This window comes from Sander lucioperca, chromosome 10 (genome assembly GCF_008315115.2).
Source record: "Sander lucioperca isolate FBNREF2018 chromosome 10, SLUC_FBN_1.2, whole genome shotgun sequence".
NCBI classification, from domain to species: Eukaryota; Metazoa; Chordata; class Actinopteri; order Perciformes; family Percidae; genus Sander; species Sander lucioperca.
The window spans coordinates 29,164,537-29,183,406 of NC_050182.1; the positions used below are offsets into that span (position 1 = coordinate 29,164,537).

Consider the following 18,870-nt stretch of genomic DNA (forward strand, 5'->3'; position numbering starts at 1 on the left):
ATAATCTGATGCTTTTTAAATAATTTTGCTTACCTGAGTGACGTTGGGCAGTGTCTTTCCCTGCTAAATCCTCCTCTTTCCCGTGCTGAAATGCAAGGGACTTGAAGTTCATAGTCCTAACACACACAGAAACTTTTCTCACCACTCCAGGAGAATCAAGGTCTTCTATCTTGAGCTTGGATTTGTTTTTCCCTGCATTTGTACTCCGTTGCCTAAGGCTGATGCTCATGGCCTCATCATCGAGTCCTTCTGCTAAATCAACAGGAGGCTGAAGAGGTTTACTCACACTCTCTGTCTCTGCTGTGTTTTTGCTCTTAGGAAGTCCCGTGTGCGACTTCTTTAGCCTTTGATAAATCTTAAGATGCGCCGCTTGTTTATTAAACTTAGGGGAACTTTTCTTTTTCTGGGCATCCAGGACGTCAGTAGATACTTCTGTGGGCTTATCAACTGGTGTAGATAAAAACAAATCCTCACATTTGTCCTCTGAAGTTTTGTCCAGTGTGTACACTTCCTCGCTCGACTCTTCTGGCACATGCCACTTGAAAGTAGAGTTCTTTAGAGACTTCTTCTTTTCAATTTTGCCACTATTTATCTCAGAAAATAGGCTGTCAGCTATATCAATGTCGTCATCTAGGTCCTGAGCTGAAAACAGATCGACATCCAATTGAGCTTCACTCAATAGGTCTTCCTCGTCAACCGGCAGGATTGGGGATATTGCTCTGCCTGTCCCATCATCTCGCCTCTTCCCTGGGCGCATTGGCAAGCCTAATTGTAAACCCTTCTTTGGTGAGTTTCTTCGAGGCAAGACCGACATTCCAGCATCATCCATAAACCTTTGTGGGGTCTTGATCACACGTGAGGATCTGGCACTTACAACAGGCATAATGAAGTGCTTGATGTTTTTAACAAACTTTGATTTACCAGGCTGGGCATCCACAACATTTGCTTGTCCACCATCGACTAATGTGTCTGTTTCTTCCTGCTTTAAACTATCATTGCCAACCCCCATTTCCATCAGCTTAGACATTATTTTAGAATGTGGTTTTGGCCTTTTAGAACCAATAAAATGAAGGCCTGAAGGTCTCTTTTTGTACTTTTTATGTACTCCAATAAGTTTGGAGCTTGGGGTTGGTGTTATAGTTGCCAATGGGGTGGAAAGGTCACTCTCCCTCTCAACAATTTCTTGACTTTCAGATAATTTAAGTGGAGCAAATTTTCCATCTGTGTTCCTGTGCCTGTGTTTCTGACGCTGCCCAATCAAACTTTTGCGCCTCTTTTTTACTTTTTTGAGAGATTTCTTTTGTCGGCGCGGTGTTTTTGGGTCACTTGCTTGAATTTCTTCTACCAAAAATGGTTGACTATCTATCAACTGAATGTCGGTTTCCTCTTTTACCGGTGGCTGTATCTGCACTTCTTCCACTGACACAGTGTCCTGTTTTGCCTCAGGCTGGGTGCAATCTATTGTTTCTGACTGACTGACTTCTGTTACTAAAGACTGAGTATCCTCCTTGAGCACAGACTCTGTGATAGTAGCTTCAACTGTAGCCAACTCTGTGCTGACAGCAGTTTCAGGAGAGACAACCACCTTCTTCCTTTGAACAGACCTCTTTTTCCCTAGTTTATTATTTCTACATCTTCTAGGTTTGGAAGGCACAGGCATTGGTTTGGCCTCTTTGATCTGCGGTTCTACCTCAATCTCCACCTTCTGTGGAGAATCTTCAACTGGCACTGGTGAGGGATCATCCGCAATCTTTGAGGAAACCTCATCAGGAACGTCAGTGGAGTTTAAACTGGTCACCTGTGAGGGATCCTCAGCCAAATCCTGAAAGGAGTTTTTAGGAAGACCATGTGAGCTTGAATCTTCCGTTGATGCCTGAAAAGTGTCTTCAACGTGCACCTGCGGCATTTCTTCATCCTGTGGACTTGTTCTAAGCCTCCGTTTCTGAGTGGTCACTGGCTTATGACTGACAGACTTTGTTTGTGGTAAATCACAGCTTGGTGTCCTCCTCCTTAATCTCCTCGTTGGTGTGACTTGAGTATCCAGACATGAGGATTTATCCTCATTAACTTCACTTAGATCTTTCAGAACATCCTCTTTCTTTTCAGACACAGGGCTAACTTGCTGAATTAAAAAGGATGGTTTTGAGCTTTTATGTTTCCCAGGAGAGGAGACCTTTTTGATCTGAAGAGGTGGAACTTTCCCGCAATCCATTTTAGTCATTTCTTGTGGAGGTGTTTCATTCACGCGTTCCACTTCAACTTCCACGTGTAAAGTGGACTTTTCCTCAATTGACACGTCAGCCTTGTTTTGGGAACCCTTCTCATTATCGTCCAAGCTTTTACTCTCTTGGGGGGCTGAGTTTTCCAGTTTGGATTTTTTATCCATCGCCTTCAAACTCTTGTTGACACTGGTGTCACAAAAAGTGGACTGATCCACCTTACTCACAGTCTTCTCTGTTACTTTGACAGCATTTTCAGCCCCCTTTGTCTGACTTTCTTCCTTCACTAAAGTTAAAGTCCAGACAAACTTTTTTCTCAGTTTTTTCTTTCGAGTTGAGTTTTTCCCACTGGCCTGTGCATCATATTTTGGGTTTCTGACCTTCAACAACTTTAAACTTGGGACTCGCATGTCCTCAATTTTCAAAGCCAAACTGTCATCGGATTGTACAGCTAAATGATCGATCTCTTGCGATGATGGACCATAGTTTTCTGGCACCGTAGCATCCTTATTCAGCCTCTTGCTTTGCCTTTGTTTGCCACTTCTCGCTGATGGTTTGGTCTTCACTGTTTGAGAAATTTCTGGCTTTGACTCCACCAGAATGGCATCACTTTTACTCAGACTTTCTGGTTCAGCTGCACTGTCTGAGACTCTTTTAGTGAGTGGGTTAGTGACTCTATTGCTCCTACGAGTGACTTGTTGATTAACTTCAGAACCTTGCTCTGTCACAATTTCCTTATGCTTTAATTTCTTTGCATTCGTTTTTGGCTCTACAGTCCCACTCTCCTTTACAGTCTCAACTAGATCGGATGATTTTCTCTCTTTTGATTTTTGGTCATCAACCACAACTTTGGCACTAGTCTGGCAGACAGGCTCGGTTGTCTTTGAAGCAGATCTCCCACGCCTTCTTGCAGGTACAGTCCCCCCTTCCTTATCTTCTGTGCCATATTTATCCTCATGCGGTTCAGTTTTTAATTTGACGTGAGCACTTGAAATCTGGTCGCCCTGAATGTCCTTGGCTTTGGGCTGATCCTGGATTCCTTTTATCTTTAACTTCTTCGCAGATTTTTTATGAGGCTCCCTTACGGTTTTCATTTTCTTTTTGGCCACCAACTTTATAGTAATCCTTGGTGCTGCTGATGAGGCTCCGCTTTTAGTGGACTGCCGATCCATGGTGGTTTTTCCTTTCGAACCTTTCCTGCAATCCTTTGCAGGCTCTGCTTCAGGAGATAAGCCGTGTGTTTCCTCCAAAGATTTTACATCCTTTACAGGGTCAGGTGAGGTAATATCTGCCTCCACTGCTAGCGTTTTAAGCGGTAGCTTCTCACTTTGTCGTTTAGATTTTGTGTTGACAGCATCACCTACAAATCAAAAACATTTTAAATATTTTTAAAATTCATGGCTATCAGTGAATGCAAAATCGGGAATAGAAAACAACCCTTTTTCATATTGTGTTGCCTGCTTAATCCAAATGTATGTGTTGTTTATAAATTACAACAAATACTTCATGTGGTGCAGTAATATATTTTTCTTTACCTTTGGAAGGGTTTTGTCGTGACCACACAGGTCCTTTGGAGCCGTTTCTCTCAGTTTCAAATCCTCTGAAGTCGTCTCCCTTGCAAAGTAAAAACAGATCATTAACACTTGAGTCAAAGTAACACCACTCTGCTGGAGGCTGCCGAACCATCAGCAAAAAACAATGACTAAATGTTTAGTTAACAGCATTCATTTTGAATTCGAGAGCATGGCATTAATTGTATCCAGTATCCACTGCACCGTAGATGGAGGAACACTGATAATGGCTCTGAAAGCTCATTATGAAGAATGGATTCATGTCGAGCATAATGATGAGTTTATCAATACACCTAACATAACAATTTATTTATCTTAGCATATTGGACCAACGGCTATGTCAAATTATTTAAAAAAAAATGGTTATTTGGTTAAGAAGTTACAGCAATAACATCAATGACAGACAATGAACAATTGTTTTAATTTTTCCACATTCAAAACAACTTTTTTCATTCATCTCATCCGAGTTGTAATACATAAACCATGAATAGAGCCTGCCTTAGTAACAACCAAAAGTGTATACTGTTTTTGGAAGAACTCTTCCTGGACTTTTTAATTATGCAGTTACGTGTAATCTAGATGATTAACCACCTCATGCAAGATCAGAACTTTATAACATTTGTATGACTCACACTTGAGTAGTTAGGACGAACTCCTACACTCCCTACAAAAAACTGCAGGGAAAGGTAGCTAGGTCTGTAATTACGATTCCCTCCAAGTACTGTACATCTCCCTCATGCTTGCAGCTGTGACCTGAAAGCCTACAAACAGCTCCACTCTTATGAGTCAGGATTATACATTAACGATAAACATTACATGTATTAATCGTATGGAGCGGTCAGTTCTAACAACAAGGGTGCAAGTGGCTTTGGCACACTTCTGCACCACCATTTAAACATGTCCTGTTTGGTAACATTAGCTAGCAGTTAGCCATCCCCTCCTCTTGAAAGCATTTAAACTCACTTCTGTCTGCAGAAAAGATAGCCAAAATGAAAACTTTACGTTAGTTATCTGAGTTTTGATATCACAGTTACCTCAGGCGGAAAAGTGTGGTCCTAGAAAAAAAATTGTGTTTTACCTTATATAAACTAGTTAAGCAGGCAACTGTGCCCGCATCTGGACAGCGTATGAAAACAGAACAGTTATTAGCCGCTAGCTGCTAGCCGCTGTGCAGGATACAGAGGCGCTAGCCGTCCCGTTCTTTGTGTTCGCTACTATTAGCTAGCTGCTACTCTGGCCTGATAACGAGCGGGCCATAGATGAAATAATTGCGATTCCTGTTTACAAATTGCCGTACTCACTCACTGGCTTTTAAAAATATATTCTACTCACGATTTCACGCTTCATTATTTAAAACTACATGAGAGCAATTGAGAGAACAGTGCTAATGTAACTTATCTGCTTAAGTAGTATTTTGTGTTGCGGCTGTTCATTAAATGTCATGGGAAGCTGCCCTATGCTAACACAAATTAGCATGCAATGTTAGCTTACCAAGCTTGAAGCTAACGTTAGCCTAGCGAAGGGATGTTGACATTTCACCATGGTACTAACCTGTCACACTGCTGTGGACAGCACTCATACTTGCACATTTAACAATCACACAAAATATGAGAAGATGAAATAAAGATACTAACTCCTGGTTCGGTTTGGGACCTCACCTCTTCACTCCCACTAGAGCTGTATCCAGCCTGGCCAAGGGTCTGGTGGCTCGCCTCTATCCCAAGTAAGCGCAAGTGAGACTGGTCTTCGTTTGACGATAGAACCTGGTTTGCGGGCCTTGGCCCTCCGTCAGTCACATCATCAGCTTCTGAGCTTGATCGCCCGAGTTGCCATCGCTTCTCGGAGCGCAAACGACTGCGTGACGACCAAGGCCGACCGGGGAAACGACCTCTGGCCGTAGCGGTTCCACCTTGGCCTCCTACGGCAGCCGCGGTTGCTGATCCGCATCCCGCTGCCGCCATCATTGCTTCAACAACAACACCACACACCGACGGCTAGCAGTTCGAGGAGAGACAAGAGGGAAGGCGCGAGATGGGAGGGGGGAGCCGCAATGCTACAAGGGAAGGTGAGTTTTTTCGGTGAGGCTTCAACGGTAGGTGAAAGTGGGTCGACCTCTGGTGGTGATTATAGGCCACGTCACATCTCCAATCAGAAATGTGTACATATTAGCTACATCTCCGACTATGCCACTTCGCTAGATAGATATGATTCATAGATATGAGTCCAACTTTAGTGATCGCACGAATTTTAATTCCGCTGATGAACCTGAACAACTAAACCTGATCATTTGTACAGATGTTTCAAGCCTACATTAAATTTCCAAGGCTGCATTTATATGCTGTTAAATGTTTTATTAAAGAACAGAAATATTGGTGAGGTAAAAGTCGCAAGACTTCTCAGTATATGATAGGGGGAATGCAGAGGCAGAAAATAAAGAAAAATAGTTACAGTTTGTTAGTCTGCTCTGATGATTAGTAGTACCCTGGCTCTAACACATTGCAAATACAGTAGATGGCAGTATGCATCTGTAGCCTATTGTCACCAGAAGAAGCCGATGATGAAAAACAGGAAGAAGCAGAAATCTTCATCAATGAAATATAATTCACTTGTATAGTTTGTATTTCTTTATGTTAATTTCACGCTCATGGAGCAAATAAGGAAATATTTTTTGCAGAATAAATTGGCCAAAAGTGAGTAGGCCTAATAGACTATACTACTACAAATAGAAAGAAAAATCTTTTCTTCAATAATAATTTTGAGTATGATTATATTGATTTTTTTTAAGTACTGGGTTTTGGCTTCAGACCTCTTAAATATCCTCATTTCAGATTTGATGAGCATTTTTTCAAACGAGTCAGTCAAGTGTGAGGTCTTCTGTATGCAAAGAACTGAGTGAGAACAAAACTCTCAGCTCATAGCCTTTCAGAGCGTTCCACAAAAAAGCTAATTGAAATATTTTGTCACACTGAATGTAAAATATGTGAAAAGAGACAGACCTACACAACAATTTGATTGGATGGGAGGTGAGTATTACAGGATTGTTATAGCTAAATATATAGATAGGGGCAGACAATGGGAGGAAGGACAACTTTATTAACCCGGCACGTAGGCCCATGAACCATCCATCAATATTAAACCGCTTATATAAGCACACGAAGCAAAATCATGTGACGCATGTCCCACACTCCAGTAAAGTAGGTGGCGGTATGCAGTGCAGGTTAGCGGGTGCTTTCCTTAAAAAAAAGAAAAAGAAAGACGAAGAAGAAGAAGAAGAAGAGGGAGGAAGTATTTGATTGTTTGTATTGAGCTAGCTAGCTAGCTCATTTGCGACGATCAGATTATCTGACTTTTTTGGCCTTGTAAATATCAGGTAAAGTACCACATTAATATACAGTATTTTGTCCCGAAATAATATCAAACGACTTCGCCCATAATCTGGAGAGCGATGTAAGTTACTGCTACAGCTGTTTGTAGCATTCGGAACAACCTAGTGTTAAATTGCTAAGCTAACAAAATGCTAACGTTAGCCTGAGGTCAATTTCGAGTCATCTGACAATCCAAACTAGGTACTAGCAGGCTGTTTATTGCTTGAATTTTATACAATTTAATTACAATGACTTTGCTTTAGTCATGTCTTGGCTAGTAGTCGATTGCGTTTCAAACGGAGACATAACCAGCATCACCTTTGTCACAAAAGTTTCATGTTTTTAAGTTGATGTCTCAAGCTGGTTCTGCCCTGTAACTTGTTTTTCTTTCTGTAGCAGGATCCACCAAATTCACGATGAACCTGGAACGACTGCCCAACGAGGAGAAACTGAGCCTATGCCGAAAATATTATTTAGGTAAGAGTACTTAAAAATGGACAGGACACGTACCGATACAAACATCTTTATATTCCATCAAATCTCCTCCCCTTTGGTTTGTAAATGCTGGTTAAATGCAAGTAGTGTTAACACCTGCCTCCATAAGTTATACATGTATATTAAATTATCTGATGCATGTCACTTAGGTGAGAGGGAGGATAGGTTAAAAGTGACTGGAAGCCTTTTGTAAAGCAAAGCATGAGCAACTTGAGTAGATGTGTCTAAATATGAATTCAGTAGACTTGTCATTGATGATTTTTTTTTTTTTTTTCTCAGGTGGCTTTGCGTTTCTACCGTTCCTGTGGCTGGTCAATGTTGTTTGGTTTTTCAAGGAGGCCTTTGTAAAGCCAGTGTACAGCGAACAGCTCCAAATAAAAACGTGTAAGTGTCAGAACTGCTACTTTAATACCAGACATTTTACATAATTAGCTTAGTTTAACAAAACACATGTATTTAGAAACGGTATGTTTAATGTTCACGTCTAGTTTCCCCCTCTATTTATGCTGTGGATTCAACACTTGTTAGGACTCAGTTCATTCACTCATTACATTTTTAATCTAGTCAAGACGGTTAGTAAAACCTCAAAGTTTTGGTCTACATTCTGTTTACACACATCTAACAGAATATGTGGGCATTATTGTTCCATCATGGTCAAACTACTGGGATGAAGTTAAGACATCTTCAAGTTCCTTAAATCCTGGAGGAGATGGGACAGCTTTTCTTGGTGAAGAGAGTTGATTAAATGCTTTCTAAGCAGCGCTGGACAATGGTTACATTTACATATGTATATTATGGCTTTTAATGTAAAACTTGTATTTATAATAGTCTTGTATCCACATACATGAGATCAAAAATACCAAAGAACATTTTTTTTAACTGTTGGATTGGAAACACACAAAACACATTAGACTCAATATGTGATTTTTAAATACTTAGCATGTTGACATACTGCTGCAAAATAAAATTCTGGGAGAATTTTCACAGTTAATTTGATCTATGCCTAAACCTATAAATTAGGACAAAATACTCATCACACATTTTGGGCTAGCTGACATTAACAGACAGTATATGTCCTTGTGGTTAGTATTTTCTGTTTGAAAAACAATATTTCCCCACATAAATGCGAGCCACTATTGACACATTTGGTTTAAAATATGTACTTTATAAAACACTATCAAACACTTTTTAAAGACCGCTTTAGGCAAAGCTCGAGCATGATGTGATATACCTGTGTGTTGATTGTTTTTAATGCAAAGTAATTGTCACTTGTGTGTTTTTCATCTAGACGTAAAGCGGTCAGCGCTGGGGTTGCTGCTGTGGGTAACAGTACTCACTACCTGGATAACCATATTCCAGCACTACAGAGCAGAGTGGGGGGAGGTGGGAGATTACCTCTCATTTACCATTCCACTGGGCATTCCTTGAAAAATTTGTCTTTTTTAATGACAGAACTAATGATCCACTATAATGGACCAAAGAATGTTCCTTCTTTAACTACAGTGAACAATTCTGGTGGTTTGTCTGGTCTCTAGAGCTAAATTCAATGGCTGAATCATATTAACAGTAATCCCTTGTGTCTTCAAAAGAGAAATGCTGTAGGATTTGAAAATTAATGTTTTTTTATGCTTGCCAAGGCATTTGAGAAAGTTCTTTGAGTTCTTTTTTTAGAGTAGGCTAATTTTGTATAGCAGACAATGTTAACTGTCATGACAGTATCTAATAATGACATTCAGGACTTTGATGATTAATAGATTCAACATGCTTTTTCTTTTTTTCTTGACTTATTGTGGAGTTTAATGTTTGTGTGTGATTGTACACCCAAAACAATTTTTACATGTGTATGAATGACGAATAAAAAAAAAAAGTCCATACTGCCTCCAAGTTACTGTTTTTACTCCATTCGCTGTTTTTCACATGGCAAGTCGATGAGCTATTTTCTCCATATATACTCCTAATATTTTGCATTGTTACTGAAGGCTCCTAAAGTCTGGGCAATCACTGGCGCCTGTTGTGAAACCCAATAGCTTAATCCCTCCAAATGTCCCCACTTCCCTATCATCCTATATGAGTCATAACATAATCAGTGCCATTTTTAGTCACTCCCGTCAAAGCCTAAGTGACAGGTTCTACATTACTAACGGGGAGAACATGTGCTCAGCGTATAAGCGGCTGACCTCACTAGAGTGTGCCAAGAACAAGTCAGAAGCATCAGCATGTACCATGCTTTTATGATGCAGGGAGACCCTAATAAAACTGATTTACAGGGAGTAAATTAAAGAATCCTTTTACGGACATTGTTTCCAAGTGTGTTGTGTTTTATGTGTGTATACTGAGTGAAGAGATGGAAAGTAACATTTACTCAAGTACAATTTTAAGGCACTTCCACTACACTTCAGAGGTAAATATTGTACTTTTTACTTAACTAAATTATTTGACAGCTTTCTTTGCTGATAAATATTGTATAGATATTATAGAGAGATAGATATAGATTAAACTAACCAGTAATATGTAAAGTAACTCCAGCCTAGGCCAACTACTGCATTAAAGTGCCACTTCTATAATATACAATAATACAACACCAACAGGACCACGTTTTCTGCATTGTATTATTTATTTATTTTTTTACTTTTGATACTTCCAAGTACATATAGCTGATGAACCTTAATTATTGAATGCAGGACTTTGACTTATAATGGAGTATTTTAATTTTTTTTTTTTACATTGAGGTGTTGCTAACCTTAAGTAAATGATCTGAATAGTTGTTCCACCACTGTGAGAGTGAGTGATGGGGGGGGAAAGCACATGCTCTGGCATGTGTTAGGGACATTCCTGCTGTCACTGTCTGTCTGGCATCAGCTCACGAGGGTTAACAACATCTCTTTTGAACTTATTTTTGGATAGACCTTCCTTGACAACCGACCTTAAGCATATATTTCGTAAGAGGTCTTATAAGAAAACAGTTTGTAACGGTGCCATTAACCCTAGGAATAAACTGCAGGCTACAACATTGGTAGGCTAATAGCTAATAAACACATTCATTGCCAATAAGCTCACAACAGCTGCGTCACTCCCAAAACAATACACTCTTATCCAAAATGGTCCTGCCTGAACACCCAAGGGTACGCATCCAGAACATAACAGAGGCAAGGTGCCCCACTATGAATTCCCAACTAATTATGCAACTCCAGTATAAAACACACACACACAGTCAGTCACGTCAAGCATCCAGAGGACAAGGAGCTTGGAGTCAGACAGACCGGCGCACCAGTGCATCATCGTTACTCACAGTACCTGCTTTAGAACTCACCACAAGCAGTTAAACAGGGGCTGTCCTTTCCCGCACACTTATTTAGACAGGGAATATAAGAAGAGGTAGGTTGTGGTCAGTGTTGTATGCCTTGTAGCCTCAACTGCTCTCAAGTCAACTCTCCTTTTTTTAATTCTTTTTCCTACTGATTAGAAATGGACTTCATCCTGCCACCCAATCTGCCAGATGGTGGTATCCCATGGGAGAAGGTTTTACCACCTCTTATTCCTGGTCTCAATGGGACTTATGGACAATATAATTGGTTTCCGAAATTACTGATGCCAGAGACTGATAATACCAGCTCCGCAGAGGTAGGTCATTTTAAGTCACTTATGTAAATAAGTTAATATATTGGCTCAATAGAACTGCATTGAAACACAATTAAAACACAGTGATACCAAATAACCTTTTACAATGGTAATTTAAAATGCAACTATATGTACAGTACATTATAATGTACATTGCAAATGTATATTGACTCCAGGTCCTAGCTTTTTTTTAATGCATCTGCCTGATGACCTGAGGTCCATCACAACTGTCTGCATTCAAAAGCAAACTCAAAACCTTTATTTTCTCAGGCATTTGTTTAGTGTGTGTGTGTGTGTGTGTATGAATTTGTATGGTCTCACTTGTATGTCTTATTGGTTTTTGTTGATCGTCTTGTTTTGTATTCCCATTTCTATTCATGCTTTTTTTAGTGTGTATGCTGTTTTTAATGTAAAGCACTTTGGGGTTAGGTGTAATGAAAGGTGCTATACAAATAAAATTGACATCTGACAGTCATTTTCAACTGCTGAAAACCCTGATTTGCAGCTGAAAGCTAAAAAAACAAAAACAAGAAACAAGTAGAACTGTTCTGTCAAACTACTGTTTCCAAAGTCAAGAATGAACTTTTACGCTCAAATATCATTAAGGATATCTATTTAGTAAATGTTGGTGGCAAATAGGGCTTTTTTTTTTGGGCTACTTGCTGCGATTAGAAATATTTTATTTCTATATAATAATACACAGTATTTCCACTCCTGTTGGTAGGTTAACTGTGACAACAGTGGATTTACAGTTCAAGTTGATGTAAAGCACTTCAACCCAGAGGACCTAATGGTCAAAGTAATAGGAGACTTTGTGGAAGTGCAAGGAAAGCATGAAGAAAAAAAGGTTGGTATTCTGGAAGGAACACTGATGTATTTTGCGGTTTATTTGCAATAGTTAAGATTTGTCTTATCCTCAAAACCTTTCTTAATGTGTTGTTAGAAGGATGGTCCAGGGGTTACAACACGGCAGTTTAACCGGCGCTACCGAATCCCAAAGGGAGTGGACACCATGGCTTTGGAGTCAGCGGTCTCTCCAGATGGCATCCTTATCATATCTGCACCGATGCTGCAAACCGAGGACCCCAGAATCCTGACCAAATAACCTTAATACCAAGCACTCAAATCTCAACCATCTTCACTGTGCATAAAAAAAGTGTAATGGAAGCCTTTGAGAACTCACAGGCACATGCAAAAATAACTTCAGGCTTCTTTATCTACAGCAACACTCAACATGTGCCAAAACACCCATTTGTTCTGTTCCTGGCACTGTTCTAATATTCCCTGCTCTCTGAGGTTTGTATATACTGCTCTGCTATTACTCATCAATCTTACATGATGTTTCAAGGAACCAGTCTTTGTAAATATTCTGCATTTGAAAGTTCAAATTGCTGTTTTTGTTTGTGCAACTTTTGTAAAATGCACTGTATTGTAATGATGTGATTAATGATGCACACAAACATATCTCCAAACTCTTTAATGTGGCAATATTTCTTCAAAAATGAAAAAAATAAATAATTTTATTTCTTTATAAAATAAAAAAATGACTACAACAAGTGCCTCTTGTCAACGTTCAAGTAACTTGTTGCTCTGTAACAGAGTCCACTTCACTAAAAGGAAAAAATACAGAAGATTAGTTTTCTGGAATTCCGAGTGCTATGTTTAGAGGATTCTAACAGCAGCTACAATTCTTATGATTTAAGATGAATGGGCTTCTACAAAGAATATCCTTTTACATAAATGATGACAATCAATTTGGCTAGCTGAGCAATTTCATTTATAGGTTATTATTTTACCTGATCTGCTCCTTTACCCATCTTCTCTGCTTGCGAAGGACTTGTAATAAAGGGTCATCTTCAAACTCTTTTTCATCTGAATCTGAAAAAGGACAAAACACTACTGTTGAAGAGGGTTAATAATAATAATAATAATAATAATAATAATAATAATAATAATAATAATAATAATAATAATAATAATAATAATAATAATAATAATAATAATAATAATAATAATAATAATAACAACAACAACAACAACAATAATAATAATAATAAGACCAACGCTATAAGTTATTGTTTTGATATTTTAACCCCTGAAAAACAGTATGAAGTTATGACTACAGCGAAATTCAAAATGGATCACAAATGTTACAGCACAAAAAAAAAAAAATAAAAAAAAAAAAAAAAATAAAATAAAATCGAGAAAGTTCTTGAGGATTTGACCTTAAGGCTTGTGGCATGTTGGGAATGGAAACTAATCATAGGTCAGAATATATTCTCCACAATTTACTACAAGCTAAAGGTTGGGGCTCTTTGTTGCCATAAGCTCACCTTCAGCTTCTTGCAGCAGCTGTGAAATGACCTCCATTGAGTTCTGTGCATTGCATGGAGGAACTGAGGAATGTGGAGGTGCAGAGGAAGTGCAAGTAGGAGAAACCGACGAGTCAGGGTTCCTTTGTGCTGGAGATGAATCCACCGTAGGAAACAATACCTCTGAAACTACCTGTCAAGGCCCAATGAGAAAACCCTACTGGTTAATGCAGCTTCTGATTACCATGACATCACCAAGGTGTGCAGAGTGATGGCAGGACCATTCAATATCTGTAGTAAATGGAGTATATTTAAAGAATGTGTGCCATTTTTTCATGACATTCTAACAACTTAAATTATTTAACAGGACAATGTCTCACACACAAGTCTATTGAAGACACCTTGGAAGAACTCAAGTATAGGTTTCTTGGATTTGATAATCACCTTGTGTGAACAATAGAACCCGACTGATACATCGGCGGGGCGATATTATCAGCCGATATTAGGCATTTTCCAAACTATCGGTATCGGCATTTATAATGGCCGATAAATTAATATTTAAAAAATAAAAACGTCCGAAACCCCCTTTAACCATGTTATGAGTGTTGGCGTTTCATAGTTTGTCCACCAGAGGGTGAAGTTTATTTTTAAACTGCATTATCATAAATAACTAATGTTAGGGGAATCTGTTTTGTTACGCGTTTCTGGATTAAAAAAATAAAATAAAAATAATTATATATATATATATGCCTTAAAAATCCTTTATCGGTTGGGCTCTAGTAAACAAGCGTGAATATCAACTCTAAGATTTATAAATTCTACTGTATTTTGAGCAGCAACACACTGACATCTTTCAGTTCTTCATACTGCTGTCAGATATCAAGTTATGACAGCAGGAAAAACATTAAGACAAAATATATGCAGACAACCTCCGTGGCTTCATAAGGCCCTTGTATTACTCAAACTACATAAAGAGCATTAAAAAAAATAACTTGAGAACCTGTCCTAAGGCACTGTGGATTGGAGAAGGGGGTGGTGCATGATTGCCAGTACAGCTCTCACTGGGAAACCCCTGGCTTCCCTCCTGTTGCTGCTGCGCTGCCCACGGCATGACCTTATGACCGGAAACTCTTTGATGTGAAGAACTCCTGTTTGTAGAGCCAGGGCCATCAGCATGTTCCCTATCTGCAGTATATCTGCAAAAAAAAAAAAAAAAAAAAAAATTATATTAAGCATTCAGACTTGATTTTTTTTTATTTATTTTTTTATGTTTCAATACTACCTTGTTGATTTCTTCTGCTTTCTGAAGGACGGAGCTGTCTTCCTCTCATTCTTCCCTGACTCTCTTGTCAGAGCATTCTCCCTCTCAGATCTTTTGTGGTGACTAAGCCCTACTCTTTCTATAGCTCCAGATGAAGCCAGTGGTGGGGATGGCATAAGTTCACAAATAGTCTCATCCGTGAAGGTGTTCACCGAGTTTCCAGGGACTCGTGTCTTTTTTCGGACAACTTTTGTCTGAGACTCATCTTCACTTTCTGAAATGTTTTGTTGCGTGTTAGCACGAGATGACTGGATGGGACAGGGCAATACATCACAGAGTAAATGCATATGGGCAGGAACATGGGCAACAGTCTGGGGATAAGAGACTGAAGAGCCAGGAGGTGGACCTGAAACTGGGGGACATGGTCCGGGGGCTTCTTTGGTCTCTGGCCAGGGAGCAGTGATGTGCAAATGTGAAGCTTTTTGTGAGAATACAGGAGGTTGTGTACTCTGATGTTGCTATAGATGATGCAAGAAAGAGGAAATTAAAATTATTCTGAAAATCTGCAATAAATACAACAAAAACATGGAGTAAATATCATGCACTTTGACTCCAACCTTGTAAGCCTGTCCACTGGCTGAAGGATGGCTTGAAATGGGGGCCTGCCAGCTAAAAGTGGGACCATGCCGACTGGATTGTTGCAGGGACTGGGGCCACTCCCTGGCCTGCTCCATCTTTCTCTTTAAACGCCACTGGAACAAGATGTCCTCTTCCCGGCGTGTGGGGGGCAGCAGTGAAGGAATGACGCAGGAGGATACAGCTTGAACTGGGTCTGGGATGTTAATGTTAATAAACACATTGCACAATAACAATGACACAGCAGTACAGTTTAAAAAAACAAGCATGGAAAAAGGGGAACCACCTACTACAAGTTGCATAAGGAGGAATGGCATTGAGCAAGTTTAAATTCAAAAGAAAAGTGACAAAATTCCAACTCAGAAATGAATATTACTCAACACTCTTGCCTTACCAGTAGATCTTATTAAACTGGGAATCAAAGGTCTTCGTGCTGGCTCATCAACACTGACTGGAGAAGAGAAATCAGAGCATTCCAGGCCCTCTGAGCTGACAGGGATAGATCCATCACTCAGAGTACATTCACTGTTAGAAAGACAAAAAGTTATTTACAATTCCAGGTATGAATTAATTTATAATTAATGTTACTCGCTGGTCTTCATACCCTCTCAGCAAAAGTCTGCTGGCCTTTTCTTGAAGGTGTAGGATCTCTGTGTCATCTAATTCACCCTGATATGTGTCTGACAAAATCTGAGAAATAAGGAGAACAGACAGACCACTCAATAAGCCACAGGTTTGCTCTTAATGTTTCATTAAAAAGAACACTCACAATAGTGTGTAAATGAATACAACTAGATAAATATGCAGCATTTGAGTAAAAAAAAAAAATCTAATCAGTCACATTATCTGGCCTAACATTGTTAACAAATACAGTGGCACTGTACAGTAGAGATTGGCTTGGTTTAATGTCAGTTAGCCTAATAGCTGGTTTGATTTGCATTGAGAGATGATTTTATGGAAAGTACCCCTTGCCAATCTCTAGGTATGGTGAAGGGTATGTGATGATGTGGGGCTATTTTAATTCCAAAGGCCAAGGGAACTTTATCAGTATCCATGAAATAACTGGCCATTAAAAATAAACATCTGCCTGCCTCTATGGGAATTTAACATAGGGGTGTGCTTTCTTATGCCCTCTGTATTTTAAGGAAGAACATTTATTTATTTACGATACATTATTCATTCACAAAGAAAATTGGTGTCCTTAAAGGTTGGATTTTTCCTCATTTTTTTTAAATTAAGGCATTAAGATCAATTTCCAAAAGATGATTTTTGTATTCCTCTTTTTAGTCAACTTTAGCATGGGTTCATAAACGTATGAGTGCCACTGTATACTGAGGTTATTTTGTGAGGGTGATACATTTGACATGAGCAGGCTGAACAAGCCATACATGTATCAAACTTGGCTTCATAAATGATGGCTTCCCAGATATTTAGTAAACAGACGTTTCCAAATGGACATGTGGTCTGGTCTTAAAATGCAAATATTTATATGCCTACTTAGTCGGTATAAGGCGTTTCTCCTGCAGACACTCTGCTCCCTGGGCATTCAGACAAATTGGCATAAACAAGGGCAGGGTGCAGACAGGGTATAATCCCTTATAACAGCATACCCAAAGAATAAAAAAACAAGATGGAATAGTATCTGGTGGTTTGTTTTTTTACTTTTTAAAAGAAATGAATCTACATTTGTAGGTAAATGCACTCACACTAAGCGATCCTCTGCATGGGGAAAGGGACCCGTCACGTCGACGCTGTCCAGCTGGACTGTAAATGGCAGGTCCATCTGTTCAGAGGAAGGGATTCCACAGAAAGATTTGACCAGCAAGGTTGCTTTCCACATTACAATTTAGGAGCTGGTGACAGTTAATAACCCCATAACATAAAAAAAAAAAAAAAACAGTAAGTGAGAATGTACCTTTGTCTGTTGTTTTAGTTGGTGTTGAACTGCGGGGTGAAGATGAGGGTGGCATCCACCAAAAAGGCAGCTGCTTCTCTCCAATGGCAGAGTGCATCTGCTGGCGCTCCTCTCGACTCTGCGGTCGACCATGGCGAAAGCGATCTATGTACCTGGGAGAGCAAAGGCCAATGCTGACTATAAGTAGTGATTCAAATTATAATTTAAAAGAACCACTGACCAATAATAATGGTACAATAGCACTGTCAGTCATGCCTTCCATATTGCAGCTTTTCATTGCGAGAAAAAGTTACATATCTGTTTAAGAAGATAACTTAGGGCATAGGCACCACTACGTTTGAGGGTTCGAGGGTCTTGACTCTAAACTACAAACAAAAGCATACTTTGCCATTACGGAGTCCTGCTGAACTCCTAGCTCTGAGGTATCTGTGGATTTTCCTGCTCTTGCAGACTGTTTATGTGTCTCCATGTCAGATGAAGTTGTACTGCTGGCAGGAGAAGATCCACACTCAGTGGAGGGCCAGGACTCTGCAAAAACAGGTTGTCCATCCGAGGCAGCAAAATATTGGCCACGTGGCTCAAGCTGCCGTTGGCTCTCTGGGCTCAGAGTGTGTAATTGTGGACTGGATCGCTGGTTTGAGCGTACAGGACTCAAAGTCTGCAAAAGAACAACAAAGTGACAGAAATATTTGCGATGACTTAGAAAAGTAAAGTAAGAATCAAATATGTCTTGCAGTATGATAACATTACATACAGTTTTTTTCTTTTTATTTGACAGGGACTGGTTGTGGGATGGGTGGTAGTATGCCTTCCCCACTCTGGATGCTGGTTGAAAGGGATTCTTCCTTGTAAACACAGACCCACTGTAAAAACAACACTTCTGATATGACCAACTGTAACTATTGTTTAAGGTACTATAAAAAATGTGATCTTTAGATCTTACCTGGATTTCATTACAGCTTTAGAATGTCACAAGTGATTCATAGCACACAAGACAGGATGCACAGAAGAAGTTGCTTCAGTGTGGCTCTGATTTATACCTGATACACCTGATATACTTGATCCCAGCTCTTTGACAATAAATTATAGCTGGATCGGCATGTTTTACTTAGGTCTTACCGTAAAATAACAGTTAACTTAGAATGACGAAGGCCACATCATCCGCCGGCCTTCTTTGTTGACTTGGCATGTCCACAAAAGAAAGTTACCATGGTGGCAAATGCCAGTACGACACAAATTGTCCATTAAACAGCAAACTGAGATGCTACAGCGGGCACTTTAAAGATCTATTAATGCAACCAGTCCAACTTTGTAACTGAAAACATAATTACTTAGCCCTTTCACACAAATGTAACACTATCGATGAAACCAGAAGAACTCGCCACCGTTTATGCCGATCGTTATTTACTACAAGACTTACAACCAATAGGCACCGAGTTAAATATGATGGACATCAAATTTACCCAATCACTTAGAAT

The 18,870-nt window shown here is 39.5% G+C and overlaps 4 protein-coding genes across 7 annotated transcripts in view; 2 read left to right on the forward strand and 2 right to left on the reverse strand.

The window, feature by feature from the left end:
* The window catches only part of kmt2bb (lysine (K)-specific methyltransferase 2Bb), a 29,153-nt gene extending 23,329 nt beyond the window's left edge, over window positions 1-5,824 (reverse strand). Inside the window, exons 1-3 of one of the 2 annotated variants that reach the window (XM_031298886.2) lie at window positions 5,425-5,754; window positions 3,755-3,833; window positions 34-3,579 (exon numbers count right to left, since the gene is read on the reverse strand). In XM_031298886.2, coding sequence (XP_031154746.1) covers window positions 34-3,579; window positions 3,755-3,833; window positions 5,425-5,754 — 3,955 coding nt within the window. Of the gene's footprint in view, window positions 1-33; window positions 3,580-3,754; window positions 3,834-5,424 lie in introns of both variants that reach the window. The other variant, XM_031298887.2, reaches the window with a different exon arrangement.
* A 1,178-nt stretch (window positions 5,825-7,002) lies between these two features.
* Window positions 7,003-9,782, forward strand: psenen (presenilin enhancer, gamma-secretase subunit). Of its 2 annotated transcripts, none has more exons than XM_031298911.2 (4): window positions 7,003-7,160; window positions 7,552-7,632; window positions 7,930-8,034; window positions 8,939-9,782. In XM_031298911.2, exons 2-4 carry the CDS (start codon window positions 7,572-7,574, stop codon window positions 9,076-9,078), a joined length of 306 nt encoding a protein of 101 aa, XP_031154771.1. In that variant the 5' UTR covers window positions 7,003-7,160; window positions 7,552-7,571; the 3' UTR covers window positions 9,079-9,782. The 2 variants fall into 2 exon arrangements, with proteins under 2 accessions (XP_031154771.1, XP_031154772.1); XM_031298912.2 differs by having other exon boundaries at window positions 7,555-7,632.
* Window positions 9,783-10,837: 1,055 nt separating this feature from the next.
* hspb6 (heat shock protein, alpha-crystallin-related, b6) lies at window positions 10,838-12,620 on the forward strand. Of its 2 annotated transcripts, XM_031298909.2 has the most exons (4): window positions 10,838-11,025; window positions 11,114-11,271; window positions 11,993-12,115; window positions 12,212-12,620. In XM_031298909.2, the coding sequence occupies exons 2-4, from the start codon at window positions 11,116-11,118 to the stop codon at window positions 12,371-12,373; spliced, it is 441 nt and encodes a 146-aa protein (XP_031154769.1). In that variant the 5' UTR covers window positions 10,838-11,025; window positions 11,114-11,115; the 3' UTR covers window positions 12,374-12,620. The 2 variants fall into 2 exon arrangements, with proteins under 2 accessions (XP_031154769.1, XP_031154770.1); XM_031298910.2 differs by lacking the exon at window positions 10,838-11,025 and having other exon boundaries at window positions 11,031-11,271.
* A 110-nt stretch (window positions 12,621-12,730) lies between these two features.
* Window positions 12,731-18,791, reverse strand: proser3 (proline and serine rich 3). The gene is made up of 13 exons (XM_036006273.1): window positions 18,336-18,791; window positions 18,147-18,255; window positions 17,776-18,050; window positions 17,393-17,544; window positions 17,184-17,260; window positions 16,082-16,167; window positions 15,872-16,002; window positions 15,459-15,673; window positions 14,863-15,359; window positions 14,581-14,776; window positions 13,602-13,773; window positions 13,065-13,146; window positions 12,731-12,878 (listed from the first exon to the last, which is right to left on the reverse strand). Exons 1-13 carry the CDS (start codon window positions 18,344-18,346, stop codon window positions 12,842-12,844), a joined length of 2,040 nt encoding a protein of 679 aa, XP_035862166.1. The 5' UTR covers window positions 18,347-18,791; the 3' UTR covers window positions 12,731-12,841.
* Between the last annotated feature and the right edge of the window lie 79 nt (window positions 18,792-18,870).

What these genes read in the sequence shown, in the direction of transcription:
- hspb6 (XM_031298909.2), top strand. Translation starts at nt 11,116, where the DNA reads ATGGACTTCATCCTGCCACCCAATCTGCCAGATGGTGGTATCCCATGG. An exon ending in ATAATACCAGCTCCGCAGAG is followed by an intron (nt 11,272 to 11,992) that starts GTAGGTCATTTT and finishes TCCTGTTGGTAG; the next exon opens with GTTAACTGTGACAACAGTGG. An exon ending in GAAAGCATGAAGAAAAAAAG is followed by an intron (nt 12,116 to 12,211) that starts GTTGGTATTCTG and finishes ATGTGTTGTTAG; the next exon opens with AAGGATGGTCCAGGGGTTAC.
- psenen (XM_031298911.2), top strand. Translation starts at nt 7,572, where the DNA reads ATGAACCTGGAACGACTGCCCAACGAGGAGAAACTGAGCCTATGCCGA. An exon ending in ATGCCGAAAATATTATTTAG is followed by an intron (nt 7,633 to 7,929) that starts GTAAGAGTACTT and finishes TTTTTTTCTCAG; the next exon opens with GTGGCTTTGCGTTTCTACCG. An exon ending in ACAGCTCCAAATAAAAACGT is followed by an intron (nt 8,035 to 8,938) that starts GTAAGTGTCAGA and finishes TTTTTCATCTAG; the next exon opens with ACGTAAAGCGGTCAGCGCTG.
- proser3 (XM_036006273.1), bottom strand. An exon ending in CAGGACTCCGTAATGGCAAA is followed by an intron (nt 17,545 to 17,775) that starts GTATGCTTTTGT and finishes TTGCTCTCCCAG; the next exon opens with GTACATAGATCGCTTTCGCC. An exon ending in TCCACAGTGCCTTAGGACAG is followed by an intron (nt 13,774 to 14,580) that starts GTTCTCAAGTTA and finishes GGGCCTTGACAG; the next exon opens with GTAGTTTCAGAGGTATTGTT.